The sequence below is a fragment of the Muntiacus reevesi genome, chromosome 9 (genome assembly GCF_963930625.1).
Source record: "Muntiacus reevesi chromosome 9, mMunRee1.1, whole genome shotgun sequence".
NCBI lineage: Eukaryota > Metazoa > Chordata > Mammalia > Artiodactyla > Cervidae > Muntiacus > Muntiacus reevesi.
The window spans coordinates 29,340,807-29,361,187 of NC_089257.1; the positions used below are offsets into that span (position 1 = coordinate 29,340,807).

General features: G+C 36.9%; 2 protein-coding genes across 8 annotated transcripts in view; one reads left to right on the forward strand and one right to left on the reverse strand.

Annotated features, from left to right (window-relative positions):
- IMMP1L (inner mitochondrial membrane peptidase subunit 1) overlaps nucleotides 1–12,030 on the forward strand; it is a 71,388-nt gene extending 59,358 nt beyond the window's left edge. For all 3 annotated transcript variants that reach the window (XM_065943917.1, XM_065943918.1, XM_065943919.1), the window contains 2 exons: nucleotides 10,937–11,047; nucleotides 11,865–12,030. In XM_065943917.1, the coding sequence (XP_065799989.1) occupies nucleotides 10,937–11,047; nucleotides 11,865–11,933 (180 nt within the window). In that variant the 3' untranslated portion in view covers nucleotides 11,934–12,030. The remainder of the gene's footprint in view (nucleotides 1–10,936; nucleotides 11,048–11,864) is intronic.
- Nucleotides 12,031–12,523: 493 nt separating this feature from the next.
- DNAJC24 (DnaJ heat shock protein family (Hsp40) member C24) overlaps nucleotides 12,524–20,381 on the reverse strand; it is a 71,230-nt gene continuing 63,372 nt past the window's right edge. For 4 of the 5 annotated variants that reach the window (XM_065943916.1, XM_065943913.1, XM_065943912.1 and 1 more), the window contains one exon: nucleotides 12,524–13,289. In XM_065943916.1, the coding sequence (XP_065799988.1) occupies nucleotides 13,159–13,289 (131 nt within the window). In that variant the 3' untranslated portion in view covers nucleotides 12,524–13,158. Of the gene's footprint in view, nucleotides 13,290–17,417; nucleotides 17,598–20,381 lie in introns of all 5 variants that reach the window. The other variant, XR_010664378.1, reaches the window with a different exon arrangement.

A 20,381-nucleotide genomic window follows, 5' to 3' on the forward strand; every position in this document is an offset into this window, starting at 1 on the left:
GTGTCTGAGGAAATGAATTTTTAGTTTTATATAATTTGTAAGATTAAATGGTCACATATGTTACTAGTGGCTACCATGTTGAACAATACAGCTTTAAGAATTTGTAGTCAAGTTGGAGGAGCAGACAAGGAATTACAAAATGGTGTAACAGGGTATTTGTCTACACTGGGGTGGATAGGATTACTCCAGACTTGGGAGGTAAAAGTTGAAGTTCTAAAGGATAAGTGGGAGCTTGGATAAGACCCTTATCCAAGCAAGCAGCATATTTAGGTTCTAGAAGGGAGAGTGCAGCCCTGTGCTTTGGGCAGCTGTGAAAAATAAGTTCCTACATCTGGGACATACAATGGGGAGGGTTGACTAGCAAAAAGAGATAAAAGTGAAAAGGTAATCAGGGTTGAATTCCTTGTATGTCTCAAGCAGGGGAGTAACTTTATTTTGGTCACACTACATGGCTTGCAGAATCTTAATTTCCCCAACCAGGGATTGAACCCATGCCCCTGCAGTGGAAGCACAGAGTTCTAACCACTGGACCACCTGGGAAGTCCTGGGAGTAACATCATCAGACTTAGTTTTTAAGAGATCACCCTGATACTAATATAGACTAATTGAGGATAGTTTAATAAAGGATGATTGGAATAGGAGAGGCCAGAGGCAGGAAGCCCAGTTAATAAATAGGCTGTAAGATATAATTGAGAAAATAACATTAAGAATGGAAAGCAGTAAAAGTTCGGAGAAAGATGAAGAGAATGTCTAACTAGGACTGGATGTTGGAAGAAATGCATCATCTATCTCTGTTGCTAGAGCCAAAAACTTGGGTCAGTTTTGGAGTACTCTGGAAGCCTATATAATAAGCCTATGATTGATTGTACCTAAAATGAGTACAGTGGCAATGGAATTGAAGTGAGAAGAAAACAATTGCTTTCCCAGAATGATGTCTGTGTGTTATACGATTCCCTCCTTGATGTCCACAGTATATTTTCATGATGTCTTATTAGTCAAAACAATGTTTTGATGCTCTCAGCCCCCAGAGATCAATCTTTTTAAAGATCTTTAGCTATTCTCTTCATATCTTAACATTATTGCAGAAAAAAAAAATCATCTGTCGTCCATCTGCCTATTTTGCAACTTTGTATTCGCAAAACTCCATATTACTCTAAATAACTTCCAGGGTATGGAAGTTATTTAGAATTAGAATAACATTAAAATTCTGTTTTTAATAAATATAAAAAGGAGAAGCATCTATCAAAGGAAATCGTGCAGCACAATGCTTTTTTTAAGGCATCAGTAATACCAAGTACAAGAATACTTTGAATCTTTTCTTTCTAATTGCATTTCAGGTATAAATCAGTTTTCTAGTCAATCTCTGTATGAAGCAGTTATGCACTGGGGCCATAAGAAATTGAAAAGAGATACAGAGATTCATCTACAGGAATAAATCCATGTAGGGATGAGTTTTGACTGGGAAGAATTATTTGAAGTCCCAGGAATAGTTCAGTGGGAATATTTGGTGGAAACCTATTAGCACATATTCTTTATAGTAAGCATCTGATTTACTGATTATTTAGACTTTTTCTGTGAACATGAGAAAACTCATTATTTACATACCACTATGTTCTCCTACTCTTTCAGATATCCTATTTCATTAAATTAGGCTCATCTTTTGGACCATGAGAACCAGAGTGGACATTAGGCTATATTAAAATGAGAGTACTGACATAGTTTTGAAATGAGAATATAAGGCACTTCTCTTAAATACTAATCCAAATACACAGCAGGTAACCTTGTTACATGTAAAACAAAAAAGAAGTCAGAGTGAAATAATCCATTGTCCTAGGGGAAGAAAAATCTATAGGATTGGGATGTTAGTATTGGATGGAAGGACCTATTTACTGTCTTCAACCCCAACCGTTTCCCTATTCCTCTGCCTTCTGACAAGTTGGTAGATGGTTCTGAAGAAGTAAATGCTTCATAAAGAAGAGCTTAGGTATTTGATAGTCAATAAACATTGCTTGGAAAAGATCCCTGTTAAAATATTAAAAATGTTGTTCTTTGCTACATTTGGATGATTTGGTCTTAAAAGTTGAATTTCATTAAATTCCATTAAGTCAGTTGGCATAATTAATACGGCATCTGTTCAAAATTAATGTACATTTTTAATTATAATGAATTCAATTCAAAGTCTTGGCTAGTACCAGAACTATATAATTGAATACAGTGTAAAAGAAAAAGGCCAAAAGCATAACGAAAGTGAAATTGCAAAGCACAGTTCACTTTGCAGAGAACTGGATAGACTGCATAAAAAATCAGGAACAAAGAAAGCCCGGCAGGCATCATTCATCCAGCAGCTGGAGCAACTGTTAACAACAATAGCTAATATTTAGTGAGTGCTTACTGGGTGCCAGGAACCTTACATATTATTTGTTTTTTAGAATATTTCTCTAAGGCATTTACTAGTTCCAGTTTTATAGATGAGGTTTAAATAACCTGTCCAAGGTGTTTAACTAGTAAGTGGCAGAGCTACAATCTGAACTCAGGCCCAGAGATTCCTATTCAGGCTGGAGGGAGGTATTGAGTACTGAAGAAGATGAAGGAGCTTAGCTTGCAATAGCTATGAGAATGAGCAAGTCAAGTCTTAAACTAAGCTCTAAACCTGCTCAGCAGGGAGATGCTCAATAATGAAAGAGAACCTGTTGTTGAAAGCATCCCTCATCATTACCCTCACCCCAGTGCTCTAGGTGTAGCCTACTAGAACTTTTGTGTAAATTCCTCTTTAGTGATAACTGGCTATGAACCTAAAGTGGCACCATTTTTAAGTAGGGAAAGACAATAACAGCTCCTGGGAATGATGTGGGATAGGATAGTAATAAGTCAGAATTTAAATGGGGAGAAAAAGAAGCAGGAATGCATAGAAATAGTATCCATTGAAATAGTGTGTTAACGTGTCATGCCTGGGCCTTATAAGTGTTAATCCAGTGGTCATGCATTTGGGAGCACCTCCCTCCCTAGATAGTCTACTCAGGGAGACAAGTATGGGCAAACAGTTGTGGCAAGGAGAATGTCATTAAAAATAGAATTTGCGTGAAACTGTTCCTTGAGTTTTGCTTTCAAAGTTACCCATTCATAACTGACACTTGGGATTAGCCCCATTTTATAAAATTAAAGATTAATAATGTTTTCTCAGTTTTGTGTTCTTAAAAGTCCTTCTACATACATGATCGCCTCTCAGGGGATTTAATGCTTCACTTTTTGACATATATGTCTTTATCATTTTGGTGGTTTATATAGGAAAGTCAATTCCAACAGTTATTTAATGATTGTGTTCCCAGTTTTGCCCTTGTATGAGTCATACAAATACTGTGTGTGAAGTTCTTTAAAACTATATAATTTTAACAAATTATCTCATTTCACAAGTGTTCTCTCCACAAATTTGTGTGCATCGCATCTTACTGTGACGATATTTTGTATGCCTCTCCTTTTCCTATGTATTTCAGGGAAAAAAATCATGTCAAAAAAGGATTTCAGAAGCTTAACCCCCCCGCATTACCTTTATTTTTGTTTCTTCAATAATTATTGTTTTCTTTACCTTCACAGTCATTTTAGAAGAACCATTAAAGAGTCATGAACAATAATAAGGCCATTGCATACCCTGCCTTTGCTGATTGTAAATTTTTAAATATCTGGCAAACAGAGAGTTAATTAAAAATCAGTCTGTTACTAGGATTTCCTGTTTTTTGAAACTTTTGAAAGATTGAGCATACAAATATCTTACTCTTTAGTCAGAACTTTTTCTTAATTAGTCTTTCCTTAATCAAATAATAAGTTTGATTACAGTTTAGTAAATGTGTTATTTGATATTGTGGACTCTTTCATCAGATTTCACTTGAATCAAGAAAGGTAACACCTGTGGATTGGTTCACAAAAGCTGCTTTTGTTCAATGGACACCCGCAGGCCATGAGGCAATTACATTTGTTGCTTGTTCTATAAAGGAGGCACTTAACTAGACCTCAGTAAGTATAGCTGAGAACCAGAGGCTTGATTCTTTTGTCCTGCCCTGAGATTAGGTTTTATCATAGCTCAGGAGGTAAACCTCTGACGTAGAAAGAAAAAACCAAGGATGATTTAAGGGCTCTTTTAATGCTTTAAAAGTTAGCCCTAAAGCTAGTTATATCTGAGACACTGGGAAAATTCAAAGTTGAGCAAAAATTTCTAAGTGGCATTGTAGACTTGTATTCATATATTCTTAGTCTTGTGCATTCATTCATGTTGTCGTGGCATATTTCCAAAAGTACAAACAGAAAAAGTAATTAGCTATTTTTAAAAGTTTTGGTTATGAAAAATGATGAACAAAGACATGGAATTAGGATTTCTACTTTTGGCCATTTGTAAAACATTTATTATGAGTTCTACTTTAGCTGGAAAGTTATAATGGCTTTTTAAAAATAAATTAAACTATATTTTAATCCTTTTTATCTGTTAATATTTTATTATAATAATATTGTTATAGAATTTTTTTCTTACCTGGTTTAAATTTGAACTTAGTGATAACCAACAGATTAATCCAACAGACAATAACTGTATTTTGAGTTAGAAAGGAAATTTTTGTTCGGTTCATTGCTTCATTCCACTCTACTCACCTGAGCAGAAAGGTCAGGCTTTAAATTTTGGACCCATACCAAAAATGTGTTGTACTTTATATTTATTTAAATAAATGAGTTCATAGCTAGACTAATATTTCAGTTACCCAGAGGTCTAGTGACAATACTATAATTGCAGTCATTTACTTATACTGTGCAAAGAAGCAGAGCCTGCTGTATGGAATGGAAGTTGGGTCTCTCTATTTCCACACGAGCAAAGAAAAAAAATTGTTTTTACTTCAGTAAAGCTCTTCCTGAACTGCACTGTGATGGACAATGTTCCTTTTTTAAAAAAGTACAAATATTACTAAAATAACTAGGCATATTAAGACACATACATGTGTATGTACATATATATGTAATTGAACTATTTAAGTAATACAAACTGGTCCCAAAAATGTAAATTTTGAAGTACATAAAATTTTGTGGTGTTTTTTTTTTTTAAGTAATTATACCTAAGTACACCCTGTAAATTTTTTTCACTGTATCCATGTAAGTCCTATTGTTGTTGTTTAGTCATGCAACTCTCTTGTGACCACGTGGACTGTAGCCCACCAGGCTCCCCTGTCTATGGGATTTTCCAGGCAAGAATACTGGAGTGGGAGAGACCCAATTTCCTTAAGGGAATCTGCCCAACCCAGGGATCAAATCCACATCTCTTGCATTGGCAGGCAGATTCTTTACTACTGAGCCTCCAGGGAAGCCCCAAGTCCTTCTATTAGCTGTCTGCTGTGTGTGACTATTCTATAAATAAACTCTACTTAACTTCTGCCTACTGAGGAATATTTATTCTATTGTCAATTTTGAGATGCAAGCAATACCATACTCAGCTTCCTTGCTTATACATAATGGCATGCTGAGTTTGGCAATCTTTTTGAGATTTTGATAGGCAAAGGATAGAAGGAAAACATACAGGGGATACCACTGAAGGGGATTCAAGGTAGAGATGCCAATCACACCTTACTTACATTAAATTTTTAGTTCTCAACCAGAAGAATTCTCTTCATATTGTTATGAGGTATGCTAAAAAAAAAAAAAGTAATAATAAAACTTTAAAAATTGGATAATTTGAACATCTGACAACTATGGAGTAACCGGTGCTAAACTTGCTCTCCTTCCATAAAGAACTGGAAAATTGGACAAACTATGTAAAACAAGTGTTTTCAGACAGTGTACAGCAGGGAGAACAAGACAGATTCCTGGGAGAAGGCAAACGAACAAACCTTATATTTTCCCCTACTTCTGCCTTTAAGGCAGTTTTCAGAGGTTCCAAGGAAGGAAAATTCAATTAAAGGACAGTGGTGTTGCTGAGTTGAGGAAACAGACTAGGGTAGAAGGACATTTAAGTGGTTGGAATTTATGCATCAAACCACTAGGGAGAAAAGAGCCACAGAATGATCTTGAGAAATATGCACCAGTGTTCTCTTGGATTTGGGGCTGAACACTGAATTGTGCCTGAATATGGTGAAATTTGGGCTTCCCTGGTAGCTCAGACAGTAAAGAATCCACCTGCAATGTAGAAGACCCAGATTCAATCCCTGGGTCGGCAAGATCTCCTGGAGGAGGAAATGGCAACCCACTCCAGTATTCTTGCCTGGGGAATCCCATGGACAGAGGAGCCTGGCAGGCTACAGTCCATGGGGTCGCAGAGTCAGATACGACTGAAGCAACTTAGCAGCCATGGTGAAATTTAGAGACTGAGCGAAGAACAACTAGTGGGGATCAGCCTAGCAATTCAGAGGTCACACAGGGCTGAGAGCCATTGGAGTTTTACCAGCCACCCGGGAAGGAAATCACTGAATATCCAGAGTATTCAGAAGAGACTGTGGAATATGATGCCTTAGGAGTGGGCTAGACTAGCCCTTGGAATACTCAGTATGAGAGACCCAACTTAACAAACTTAAAAACAAGGCTTGAAAGGAATAAGCTGATTCACAGCTAACTTAACTGCCTTCTAAAAACCAAACAGACCTCCTCAACATTCAACGCTGTCTTAAAAGAAAACAAAATCCACTCAACAAATTAATGTTCAGCTCAGTCACAAGTTAGATATGTAAAGAAGTGGGAAAATGAAACCCATGACAGAAGAAAAACAGATCTAGAAATGACAGAGATAATGAAATTAATAGTCATGTATGTGCTCTTAAACAGTGACCCCCAGTTTCTTTAGCACCAGGGATCAGTTTCCTGGAAGACAGTTTTTTCACTGATCACAGATGGTTTCAGGATGATCAAACACATTTATTGTGCACTTTATTTCTATTATTATTATATCAGCTCCACCTCAGACCATTAGGCATTATATCCTAGAAACTTGGGGACACCTGCTCTAAAACGCTAATTATAAATACTTTCAAGGAGCTAGAGGATAAACACAAGAAGTGCTAAATAAAAGAAAGAACCAAGTGAAATTTTAAAGAGTGTAATTTATATGGTTTACAGCAGGTTGAAAAATGCAAAAGAAAAGATAAAGATCCTAGATTGTGAAGAAATATTTGCAATATCTGTCAAAAGACTTGTACTCAAGGTATATAAAGAGCTCTTAAAATGAAGAATATATTTTTAAAGTGAGCAAAATATTTTCAGTAGATATTTCACAAAAGATACACTAATAGGTACAAGAAAAAGTACTTAAGAGAAATGCAAGTGAAAACCACAGTGTGATGACACAATAGCTTACTAGACAGGCAAAACTTTTAAAAACTGAAAATACCAAGGTTATAAAGCAACAGAAACACACATACATTGGTGTTGGGAATGTAAAATGGTATTACTTTGGAAAAAATTTAAGGTTAAACATAAACTTATGACCCAGAAATTCCACCCTTACATATTTTACTGGAAAAAAATAGATGTGTATACATCAGTGTTCATAGTGCTTTACTTGTAATAGCCAAAAATTACAGGTTACTCAAATATCCATCAACAGGTTCATGGGAAAAAATACTGTGATTTACAATAGGATATTCTCAGAAGGGCTCCCCGGTGGCTTAGTGGTTCACCTGCCTGTGCAGGAGACACGGGTTTGACCCCTGGGGTCAGGAAGATCCCCTGGCGAAGGAAATGGCAACCCACTACAGTATTCTTGCCTGGACAGGGAAGCCTCGCAAGCTATAGTACATCGGGTCACAGAGTTGGACACAACTTAGTGACTGAACGACAACAATACTCAGCAGTAAAAAGAAAGACTGATACATGTAACATGTATTAATCATTTTAAAACTGCTCAACAACAGCCAGACATGAAAGTATGTACTGTGCAGTCTTCTTTGTATGAGATTTAGGAACAAGTAAAACTAGTCTCTAGTAACAGGAGACACATCACTGGTTGCCTAGTATGAAGTACAGGGGTGGGAGGTTGACCTGAAAAGGAGGGAACTTGGCGTGAGAGTAATGTTCTACATCTTGATCGTGGTAAGTGCTTACACAAGTGCACATTTGTCAAAACTTATAAAATGAGTCCATTTTACTGTAAAGTATGTCTATAAAATTGATTTTAAAGTGTACACCCTTCAGTTCAGTCGCTCAGTCGTGTCTGACTCTTTGCGACCCCATGAATTGCAGCACGCCAGGCCTCTCTGTCCATCACCAACTCCCGGAGTTTACTCAAACTCATGTCCAGCGAGTCGGTGATGCCATCCAGCCATCTCATCCTCTGTTGTCCCCTTCTCCTCCCACCCTCAATCTTTCCCAGCATCAGGGTCTTTTCCAATGAGTCAACTCTTCCCATGAGGTGGCCAAAGTATTGGAGTTTCAGCTTCAGCATCAGACCTTTCAATGAACACCCAGGACTGATCTCCTTTAGGATGGACTGGTTGGATCTCCTTGCTGTCCAAGGGACTCTCAAGAGTCTTCTCCAACACCACAGTTCAAAAGCATCAATTTTTTGGCGATCAGCTTTCTTCACAGTCCAACTCTCACATCCATACATGACCACTGGAAAAACTATAGCCTTGACTAGACAGACCTTTGTTGGCAAAGTAATGTCTCTGCTTTTTAATATGCTCTCTAGGCTGGTCATAACTTTCCTTCCAAGGAGTAAGCATCTTTTAATTTCATGACTGGAGCTCAAAAAAATAAAGTCTGACACTGCTTCCACTTACTCCATATCAAAAATAATTGTGTGTTCCAAAAGTAATTTCAAACATAATGAATTGATAGTGAGTAGTTGATAGAGGGGTAGGTCAGCAAAGGTGACTGATTTTAAGACTCAAACTTGAAGGTTTTCCTGTTTATAGAGAAGCTCTTTATTAAAGGTACCATCAGTGATGAGGTTGCTCCCTTGATTTGTGCACTTTATGCTGCAGCTACTTAGTCACTTCAGTCATGTCTGACTCTGTGAGACCCCATGGACTACAGCCCGCCAGGCTCTTCTGTCCATGGGATTCTCCAGGCAAGAGTACTGGAGTGCGTTGCCATGCCCTTCTCCAAAGGGATCTTCCCAACCCAGGGACTGAACTCAGGTCTCCCGAATTGCAGGCAGACTCTTTACCATTTGAGCTACCTGGGAAGCCCACATATACTATTTCCAGATACACTACTTTTCTATTTTCATCTGTGACCTGAGATGTACTCATTTTTCTATTTGAGCAGCCTTACGCTTCACTGCACATAAATCAACTTTATATAGGTAGGATCTAACTTTGCTATTGGCCCTAGAACCTATGGTAGTTCCCCCAGTAGGAGTTAATGATCTTACAATATCTGATACTCTTTCAAAACACTTTTATTCTTTCTCTTCAAATAGATTTGACATTTAAGTGTATCTAAATGAAAATATTTAGCTTGACTCATTTTGGGCTAATATTTCCACATAAGACATTACAAAATTATATCTGATGTAAAATGTACTTCTTATTTTACATGCTGGTACAAATTAATTTTTCCAAAAGTTAAAATTCAGAGGTGATGACAGGGGAGGTGGGGGCAGAAATGAAATGGGCAGATCACAGAAGATTTGGACGGCAGTGAAAATATTCTGTGTAATACTGTAGTAGGGGATCCATGTTGTACACTTGTCCAAATTCACAGAATGTACAACACCAAGAGTGAACCCTAAGTAAACTATGGGACTCTGGGTGATTATGATGGTAGTGTGAGTTTGCCAGGTGTAACAAATATGCCACTCTAGTGGGGGATGTCAGTAATAGAAGGCCATGCATGTGTGAGGGTGGGAGGCATATGGGAAATCGTACCTTTCTTTCATGTGGCAAACCTAAAACTTCTCTAAAAGATGGTCTTTGAAAAAAAATTGTGACATTTAAAAGATAGGTCATTTCTTACTAAACCTAATAGGACTATTTTTCTTCACATAAGTTTCCCAAGTAATAATCAGTCAAAAAAATAGCGAAAATTAATTCCTTCCCAATAGATTGTTTTGGCTAGTCAGTAATTCAACTTTCTTGGGTAACAACAACTGTAAAAAAAGAAACTTTAAAATACAATTTTAAAAACAGAATTGCTGGAGAGTAATTTTTAGTTTATATGGAGCAGACATTAGTAGGCATTTGTCTCATATCACAGAGCACATTTTTTTACAGTAACATGTTCTAAATATGCTTATGATTGTCATTGAGTAAAAATTTAAATTTATATTATTTACCAGTTAATACACAGGACATATATAAGATCTTTTCATTTAGTAGAGGGTCACCATCATTAATTTCACAACTGATGATTTTATAATAGGTCTTTCTAGTTCTTGATGGTCATTATTGAAGTATATAAGACATTGAAGATATGGCCTGTACAAAGGCAGAACAAGGATCTTAATTAGAATTCTGACAAGACCACTCCAATAAAATGATGAGATTATTTGTAATTGATGTCACAATCAATTACCACTTAGTTCATCATGAACATTCTAATAGGTCTGGCCTTGGTCTTGGCCCCAGGATGTTGCTGAGTGAGTGGCTGCCCTGCTTATGCTGTTATTGAGACAGGGGGGCACATTTTCAGCCAGCATCCTAATGACCTCTTTTGAAGTCTATTAAATTAATGACCCTGTCACACTGTTTTGATCTCTCATAACCTCAGTTTGGGGTTTGTATAACAAATTAATGTTTGGGAACCATGTGGCAAAAGAGATAGGTCTTTTTAAAAGTTGAAATATTAATAAATACTACTTAGTAATATTTAGTAAAATTTATTTTGCCAGAGATAATAGCAAAAATGCAAACCATAGGGTCTGACTATATTTTACAAAAGAACTTTGTTCCTTGCTACCTCCAAAAGATATAATTTTTTAATTCATAGCATCCATATTTGTTTTGAAAGGGGGTGCTTTCTTCTCTAATTCTAGGTGCCAAAGGGTCATGTTTGGTTAGAAGGTGATAATCTACAGAATTCTACAGATTCCAGGTACTATGGACCTGTTCCATATGGACTAATAAGAGGACGAATCTTCCTTAAGGTACTGCTGTTTTCTGCTTAAAATGCAGGCTTGCTTTTCTGAGCTGGGAAAAAAACAAACAAAAAAACCCAATTTCTTTCAAATGATCTTTGAAATCTTTAGGCTGTTACAGTGACTACACCTTAGGAACATGTTAACCTTCATAGCTATAATAAACATTACCACCCCCCCATTATGACAGGTAACTGAGGATATTTTTGTTTGAATAACAAAGTTCAAATTACTTTAATGGTAGCATAAGAAGCTTTTAACTTTCCAAAATTTAATTTTCTCTCATACAACTTTTCCAACCATATTCATACCCAGGGCACGTGTTAATATGCATTTGCAGAAGAGCAGTCTAGAGTCGGCTAGCTGGAATGCAGGGAAGTCCCAGTTGTTAGTAAGTTAGTAAGAGTCATGTGCCTCGCTGTAGTAAATCACTGAGTCAGAGTAGAGATTATTGTTATTGTTGGCCTTTCCATTTTGTCACAGGCAGTAAGGAGAAAAACAGATATGAGTACTTGGTGCTGTTGGATAATTTACAGGATTTTTTACACTTAAGCAGATGTTATACTCAAGTACTTAGGCTTACAGTTAATTTTGACAGTAGTGAAAGAAAATACACACAAACATATTATTTCTTATATAATGTTTGAATGTTCCACATTTTAGATTTTAAATATGTACACAAATACAGGTTTACTTTCTACAGTGTTATTTTGATGTGGAAAATTTGTTCTTGATTGTAGAATAAGGAGAAAGGGATGACAAGGGAAATATGATGATGCTATAACATCGCTTTACTAATTGTCTTCAATCACATTTGACTTTACAGATTTGGCCTCTGAATGATTTTGGATTTCTACGTGACAGCCCTAATGGTCACAGATTCTCTGATGAGTAGCAAACATTTATTCTTTTCATTTGATTATTGTCTTCTGTTCAAATGAGTTTACTGTCACTAAAACCATGTACTTACTAATAAACTATTTGTTATTCAATTTGTTATTTTTAATTGTTAAAAATAAAGAATAAGCACCACACACTCTGGAAGCTATATTGTTCAAAATATATGGATAAAAATATAATCCAAAATAAGTCATCTAAATTTAGATATAAAAGTATTTTTAGGGAAAACCTAGAACAACCTCACTTTCAAATTTTTGGTTGTATAGGTATAATGAAAGTAATTTACTCCTCTTGAGTATGCCTCATAGTTTAGCTACATTTACAAGGTCGAGTAGTAACTAGTCTTATTAAGTCCAAACCAATAATAAATACCAAGAGTTTAACCTAATAAAAAGCTGCTAAGTCACATGCTTGGCTCAGTCATTTGAAATTAAGGAACAAAGTTTCAGTGATCCCATAAAAGATTTCTTAAAAATTTTTTTAAATGAGTTCTGACTTACTCTGTACATAGAATAGTAAATATACAGAAAATCAAAGTCTTTATAGTTAGCTGTAATCAATATCAACACATATAAAAAGTCCATTTCATCACACCAGCAACATAACAGTCATGTTTTCTGACTCCAGGGCTATCCTTCTTTCTACAGTTGCCATTTCACTTTATTAACTTTGAAATAACCTAATGAATATCCATATTCAGCTTTCATTATGGGGAAGCTAGGCTTACATGTTATTCACAAGGATTCTAACTTAATTCTAATGACCTGAGATTTGAGAGAGCTGTATAAAAGGCGTATTATTTTAGCACTAGATATATCACGTTACTTCAAAAACATAGCAACTACAAGAGAATATGATGATTCTATGACCCATTAAAAGAGACATACATACACAAAGAAAGGAAAATTTTTACTTTGTACCAATAGGAAAATGAACCAATAATAAAGTTTTCAGGTGGGAATTTATTTAATATAAATTTAAATTCAAGACCCCTTTCTTGCGATCTATAAACACATATGAATCATGAAATTAATTTTCTCTTAATCCAGGTGGCCTCTGCTTGACAGTCTTATCTTTTCTCTGCAAAAACAGAGCTGACAAAAAAAAGAAATCCTTTTTTTTTAAATTCAGCTTTATACATTTGCCTGAATGGACAAGGGTGGAGTGGCCTCTCCTCCATGTGTCTGAATACACTAAAGAATTCCACTTAGTGAACAATCTCAGCGATAATGAAGGAGTTCGATAATTAGTGAACATGTATCACAAGAAATCAGCGTAACTTCTTCTGCTTCATCCTTCGAAACACTGTATTTTCCACCACATCGACAGCTCAGAGAAAAGGAATGATCATCTGCAAAGAAAATAAAAAACACTTACATGTAAATTAGTGCAACTATTCCATAAAAAATGCAAAATAAAAGATCTGTCAATATAAAATATATTTAAATGAAAACTTGAAAAAATATCTTGTATAGGGGCAGTGCTTCTAAAAATTAGTTACTAAAAGGTCATTATCTGTGGAGGAGAAGGATGGAAACTATGAAACGCTAGGCCAAAAATCTCATGGGGGAGAGGGAGATGTCAGAAGTGATCAATGAAATTTATTTGAAGTCTTATGTTTAAGATTCATAGAAATTTTACATTCTTCTTAACAGTGTTTGTCTAAAATATTACTGTGAAGGAAAAAGAAATAGCACTACTTGTCTTATTGTCAAGGAGCATCCCTTTGCCTGCAGTATATCATTTCAGAAAAAACTGCTGAATTCAGCAGATTCCTGTCTCTTCTGGTATCACACTATTTCAAGAATTCTGATTAAAATGTTAGGTTGGTGCAAGGTTGATATTGGAATACATTCTAAATGTGGTCATCATTTTAATGCACACTTCTCACTTTTATGTTTTTTTGCTAATGAATAATTACTTGCTATTTTATATTTATTTTGGACTAGGGAAATGATGTTAGACAAGAAGCAAATCTGAGTTCAAAATGAGTCGTAAAGCAGTGAAGACAATTCACAACATCAACAACGCATTTGGCCCAGGAAGTGCTAACAAATGTACAGTGCAGTGGTGGTTCAAGACATTTTGCAAAGGAGATGAGAGCCTTGAAGATGAGCGTAGTGACTGGCCATCGGAAGCTGACAATTACCAATTGAGAGCCATCATCCAAGTTGATCCTCTTACAACTACAGGAGAAGTTGCTGAAGAACTCAACGTTGACCATTCTACAGTCATTCAGCATTTGAAGCAAATTAGAAAGGTGAAAAAGCTTGAAAAGTGGATGCCTCATGGTATATAAAAAAATCGTTTTGAAGTGTCATCTTTTATTCTACACAACAATGAACCATTTCTTGATCGGACTGTGATGTGAGATGAACAGTGGATTTTGTACAACAACCAGTGATGACCAGCTCAGTGGCTGGACCAAGAAGCAGCTCCAAAGCACTTCCCAAAGCCAAACTTGCACCAAAAAAAAAAAAAAAGTCCTTTGTCACTGTTTGGTGGTCTGCTGCCAGTCTGAGTGCAGCTTTCTGAATCCCAGCAAAACCATTACATCTGAGAGGTATGCTCAGCAAATCGAGATGCACTGAAAACTGCAGCACTTGCAGCCAGCATTGGTCAATAGAATGGGCCCAGTTCTTCTCCACACCACCACCTGACGGCACCATCACACATCCAGCCTTTCAAAAGTTGGATGAATTGGGCTATGAAGTTATGCCTCATCCACCATATTCACCTGACCTCTTGCCAACCAACTACCACTTCTTCAAGGATCTCGACTTTCTGCAGGGAAAATGCTTCCACGACCAGCAGGATGCAGAAAATGCTTTCCAAGAGTTCGTTGAATCCTGAAGCACGGATTTTTATTTTTATTTTTTTTTGAAGCACAGATTTTTATGCTATGGGAATAAACAAGCATTTCTCATTGGCAAATAATGTGTTGACTGTAATGGTTTGTGTTTTGATTAATAAGGATGTATTTTAGCCTGGTTATAATGATTTTAAGTCCATGACCTGAAACTATAATTACATTTGTACCAACCTAATATATAAACATACACTATGGTGTTCTTTCTGTGGGGGCTATGTGTGTGTGCCTGTTTGTTTGGTGTTTACAAATGATGAAAGAACCAAAAGGACAATCACTGAAGTGAGATGCCCAAAGGAGGCAACATTTTGCCTACTAATGGTGATAATTTTATAAGTCTGTCATCTTCCTGGTAAGTTGAAATACTTGTTTCTTTTACCAGAAAGAATCTCTGATCCACTGGTTATTTCATTTTACTGTCACTGAAAAATAATTACTGATCATATTATTTAACTAGCATCATGAAAAAAATTAGGGATAAATGAACTAAATCTCTAAAGATACTTCTTATAATCAAATATCTTCAGTTCAGTTCAGTCAGCTCAGTCATGCCTGACTCTTTGCGACCCCCATGAACTACAGCACGCCAGGCCTCCCTGTCCATCACCAACTCCTGGAGTCTACCCAAAACCATGTCCATTGAGTCAGTGATACCATCCAGCCATCTCATCCTCTGTTGTCCCCTTCTCCTCCCACCCTCAATCTTTCCCAGCATCAGGGTCTTTTCAAATGAGTCAGCTCTTTGCATCAGGTGGCCAAAGTATTGGAGTTTCAGCTACAACATCAGTCCTTTCAATGAACACCCAGGACTGATCTCCTTTAGGATGGACTGGTTGGATCTCCTTGCAGTCCAAGGGACTCTCAAGAGTCTTCTCCAACACCACAGTTCAGAAGCATCAATTCTTTGGTGCTCAGCTTTCTTTATAGTCCAACTCTCACATCCATACATGACCACTGGAAAAACCATAGCCTTGACCAGAAGGACCTTTGTTGGCAAAGTAATGTCTCTGCTTTTTAATATGCTGTCTAGGTTGGTCATAACTTTCCTTCCAAGGAGTAAGCGTCTTTTAATTTCATGGCTGCAATCACCATGTGCAGTGATTTTGGAGCCCAGAAAAATAAAGTCAGCCACTGTTTCCACTGTTTTCCCATTTATTTGCCATGATGTGATGGGATTGGATGCCATGATCTTAGTTTTCTGAATGTTGAGTTTTAAGCCAACTTTTTCACTCTCCTCTTTCACTTTCATCAAGAGGCTCTTTAGTTCTTCACTTTCTGCCATAAGGGTGATGTCATCTGCATATCTGACGTTATTGATATTTCTCCTGGAAATCTTGATTCCAGTTTGTGCTTCCTCCAGCCCAGCATTTCTCATGATGTACTTTGCATATAAGTAATTAAGTAAGCAGGGTGACAATATACAGCCTTCCTATTTGGAACCAAATATCTTCATTCAGTCCCATAACTTCATTTTTTAACATCTAGATCTCATCATATGCCATGAAAAGAAAAAGAAAAAAAATTCAGCTACTTTGTATTTATTCTCTAACCAAGTTTGGTCTTGGGAAAACAATCAACTAAATAAGCCAACTTTATATGTTTCTTTTATCAGTAAATGTTAGTCACTCAGTCATGGTCTGACTCTGCGACCCCACGGACTATAGCCCGCCAGGCTTCTCTGTCCATGGGATTCTTCAGGCAAGATCCTGACCCATGGCTCGAACCCGGGTCTCCTGAGCCACCAGGGAAGCCCAGTAAAGAGCAGAGAAGCTGATACTTTTCCAAGACTTTTCTATGCTGTGCTGTGCTCAATCGCTCAGTCACGTCCAACTCTGCAACCCCTGGACTGCAGCCCGCCAGGTTCCTCTGTGCATGGAGATTCTCTAGGCAGGAATACTGGAGTGGGTTGCGATGCCCTCCTCAGGGGATCTTCCCAACCGAGGGATTGAACCCACGTCTCTAGCATTGCAGGATGACTCTTTACCATCTGAGCCACCAGGGAAGCCCAAGAATACTGGTATGGACAGCCTATCCCTTCTCTAGGGGATCTTCTCAACCCAGGAATTGAACTGGGATCTCATTACAGGCGGATTCTTTACCAGCTGAACTACTAGGGAAGGAAAGGAAGGAAACATTAATTCACAATGCTGCTTTTCATTTTTTACCACAATGTTTTTTTTTTTTTTTTTATCTATAAAGAAAAATAATTTAATCTTGAATTTTAAAATGCTAACATCTCTCCCTATCTGAGCTAACATATTGTGTAACAGAACATGATTCCAAAGTGAATTGTTTTTTTTTTTATTAAATTGTCTAAAAATGTGCATATTCTAATCAGTGGTTTTCTTAAATCTCCCTCTTGTTTTTTCACCACCTCAGTGAACACTGAGAAACACCGTGAGGTGACTTGTGCTTAGTAAAAGATGCAGAGGCCACCAAGGGCGACTGTGGAGTTTTGTCATAGAGGATTCCAAATGTCAACTTACATCTTGTTAACTTTCTTCTTAAATTATTCTACTATCACTTAACAAAGTGTTATCTTCACAGAAATCATAATTTTAAATATACTGAATGAAGACAAAACATACAAGTTGTATATAACACACTTACTGTAAAGGCAATGGCTAACTTCATTCTCTCAAGTTCTTCAGGTATGCCTCAATTTTAAGCATCATAAAATGCATCATTTCTACTGTTCTTGGATCAAGAAGTTAATAGTTTGGCTATGTTTATCATGTAGGATTTCATCCACTTTTCTCCTGTTCTGGATCTTTACCTTCCAAGGTTATTCTGAAAACAACCATGAAGACACATCATCAACTGATTTTTTACTACTTCAGTTGATCACACTTTTTATTTAATTTCATCTGCTGAGACTGCTCTTTGTAATTGCAAATAACAATTCAAAATCACAAATCCAATTGCAAAACTCACATGACCAGTTTTTAAATATTCCTGCAAAAATAATGGCTTCATGCAGCTCTTGCTTAGGATTTTCTCTCATAAGGATAAGGATTATTTCTATCTTTACAATGATTTAAAAAAACCTTAATGTAAATAAGTATCTAAGAACAGTCTATGCTTTTAAGATTAACTGTAGCTGCTTCTAACTGACTCCACTGGCTGTAGCTGGGATGCTTCTATGTTCTTCACTGCCAGGGAATGTACTATACTTTGAAAGTGCAGTGAAAGTGAAGTCGCTCAGTCGTGAGTCTTTGCGACCCCAGGCCTGTAGCCTACCAGGCTTCTCCGTCCCTGGGATTTTCCAGGCAAGAATACTGGAGTGGGTTACTATTTCCTTCTCCAGGAGATCTTCCCGACCCAGGGATTGAACCCGAGTCTCCCGCATTGTAGGCAGACGCTTTACCATCTGAGCCACCAGGAAAGTCTTACTATACTTTAGGATATCCCAAAGACAGCAACATTTATGGTAATTCTTGATGATTTAATGTTGTACATGTCCTTCAATATCTTGGTATTTTCACTTGTTATTAAAAATCCCATATATTTGCTGACTGAACAGATGCTTGAACAACACTAATCCATAGTCTTAATTTAAAATAAAATTTTAAATTATATTTTAAAATTTTACTGAAGTAAAAATTTAAAAAAAACAGTTTTCCCTATTTTCACAGTATCAGGAATTATTAGTAAATAAAACATACTAGTCACATTAAATACAATAAGAACTAATTTGTTCAATAAGAGATTAAACACATATACAGATTGATAAACTGGTAATACGGTATCTTCAAAAAATACTATTTAGCTGGGTAGATCTCCCTGATAAATAACATTTTCTAATCTATCCCTTTTACAAACCAGCAGTGAAACCAGTATCACTGGTGTATTTTATTTTCACAGCCCAGCAGCTCTTCTTGTTTACTCTGATGAAACTATCATAAACCCTGGGAGCCCTGTTACGGAAAACCTCAAGTCTTCCAATATTCACTGCAAGTAAGAATGTCTACTCAGGATTTACATTTGGCAGCTGAGGCACAGAGTGGCTCATAAACAAAAACATGATTCCCCTTGTAAGTCAATACAGCTTGAGACTCAACTTCCTAAGAGCACTAAGTTGAGAATTGGCCATTAAAAAATATTCCAGTAAACCTGGTTTTGGAAAGGACAGGCTGTTTATCTTCTACTTATCCACACTTACTAATAAGTTTTTATAGATTCCTAGGAATTTGTACTCCAGGGTGAATAGTAAAGTTATAGGATTAAGAGTATATAAATATTTTAGGGGGGCTTCCCAGGTGGCTCAATGGTAAAGAAGCCACCTGCCAATGCAGGAGATGCAGGTTTGATCCCTGGGTCAGGAATATCCCTTCTAGGAGGAAATCGCAACCCACTCCAGTTTTCTTGCCTGGAAAATTGCATGGACAGAAGAGCCTGGTGTGCTACAGTCGATGGGGCTGCAAAGAGCTAGACATGACTGAGTGAGTGAGCACACACAAATGCACGAAAATTCTAGAAAACAGTAAGATTTCTTCATTTGTCCAGAGAAACGTGGAAGTGTGGTATTCATGGCTTCCACTTTTAAAAACGGGAACCGGATAAAATTTCACCAGAGCAATTCACAGAACTAATCAAAGAATGAAAAATTAAGTTTAAGTTTTTAAACTATTAATGGGGAAGGAGAAAAAGACATGCCTCGTGGTTGGTAAAAAGGAGTGACAGATTTTTCTTTTCCACCTAAGACACAATCAAAAAGGAAGGATAAACATAAAGCTCCAAAATTCCTGCTCTGACAGTTTATGATTTCATATAAAGAAACAAAAGTAAACATTTGTGTTGTTCATTCACTAAGTTGTGTCTGACTGCACAAGCTCACAGACTGCAGCATGCCAGATTCTTCTGTCCTCTACTATCTCTTGGAGTTTGCTCAAATACATGTCCACTGAGTCGGTGATGCTCTCTAACCATCTCCTCCTCTGCCACTCCCTTCTACTTTGCCTTTAATCTTTCCCAGCATCAGGGTCTTTTCCAATGAGCTGGCTCTTCACATCAGGTGGTCACTGTATTAGAGCTTCAATATCAGTCCTTCCAATGAATATTAAGGGTTGATTTCCTATAGAATTGACTGGTTTGATCTCCTTGCCATCCACAGGACTCTCAAGAGTCTTCTAATACAAAAGCACCAATTTTTCGGCACTGAGCCTTCTTAATGGTTCAACTCTGACTCTACATGTCTACAGGGAAAACCATAACTTTGACTATACAGACCTTTGTCGGCAAAGTGAAGTCTTTACTTTTAGTACACTGTCTAGGTTTGTCATAGCTTTCCTTCTAAGGAGCGAGTGTCTTTTAATTTCATGGTTGCAGTCACCATCTGCAGTGATTTTGGAGCCCAATAAAATAAAATCTGTCAATGCTACCACTTTTGCCCCTTCTGCATATATTCTGATAGAAATTCATCTCAAGTGTCAACATAGGATGGAAGAAATTACCTCTTTGACTTTATTTTCCCTCTTACACAGATGGAGAGTAAACCAAAAATCAAAGTAGTTTAAAAAAGAAATCCATATGAAACCTTAAGTACCTAACATCTAATTAGGACAGAAAAATAAC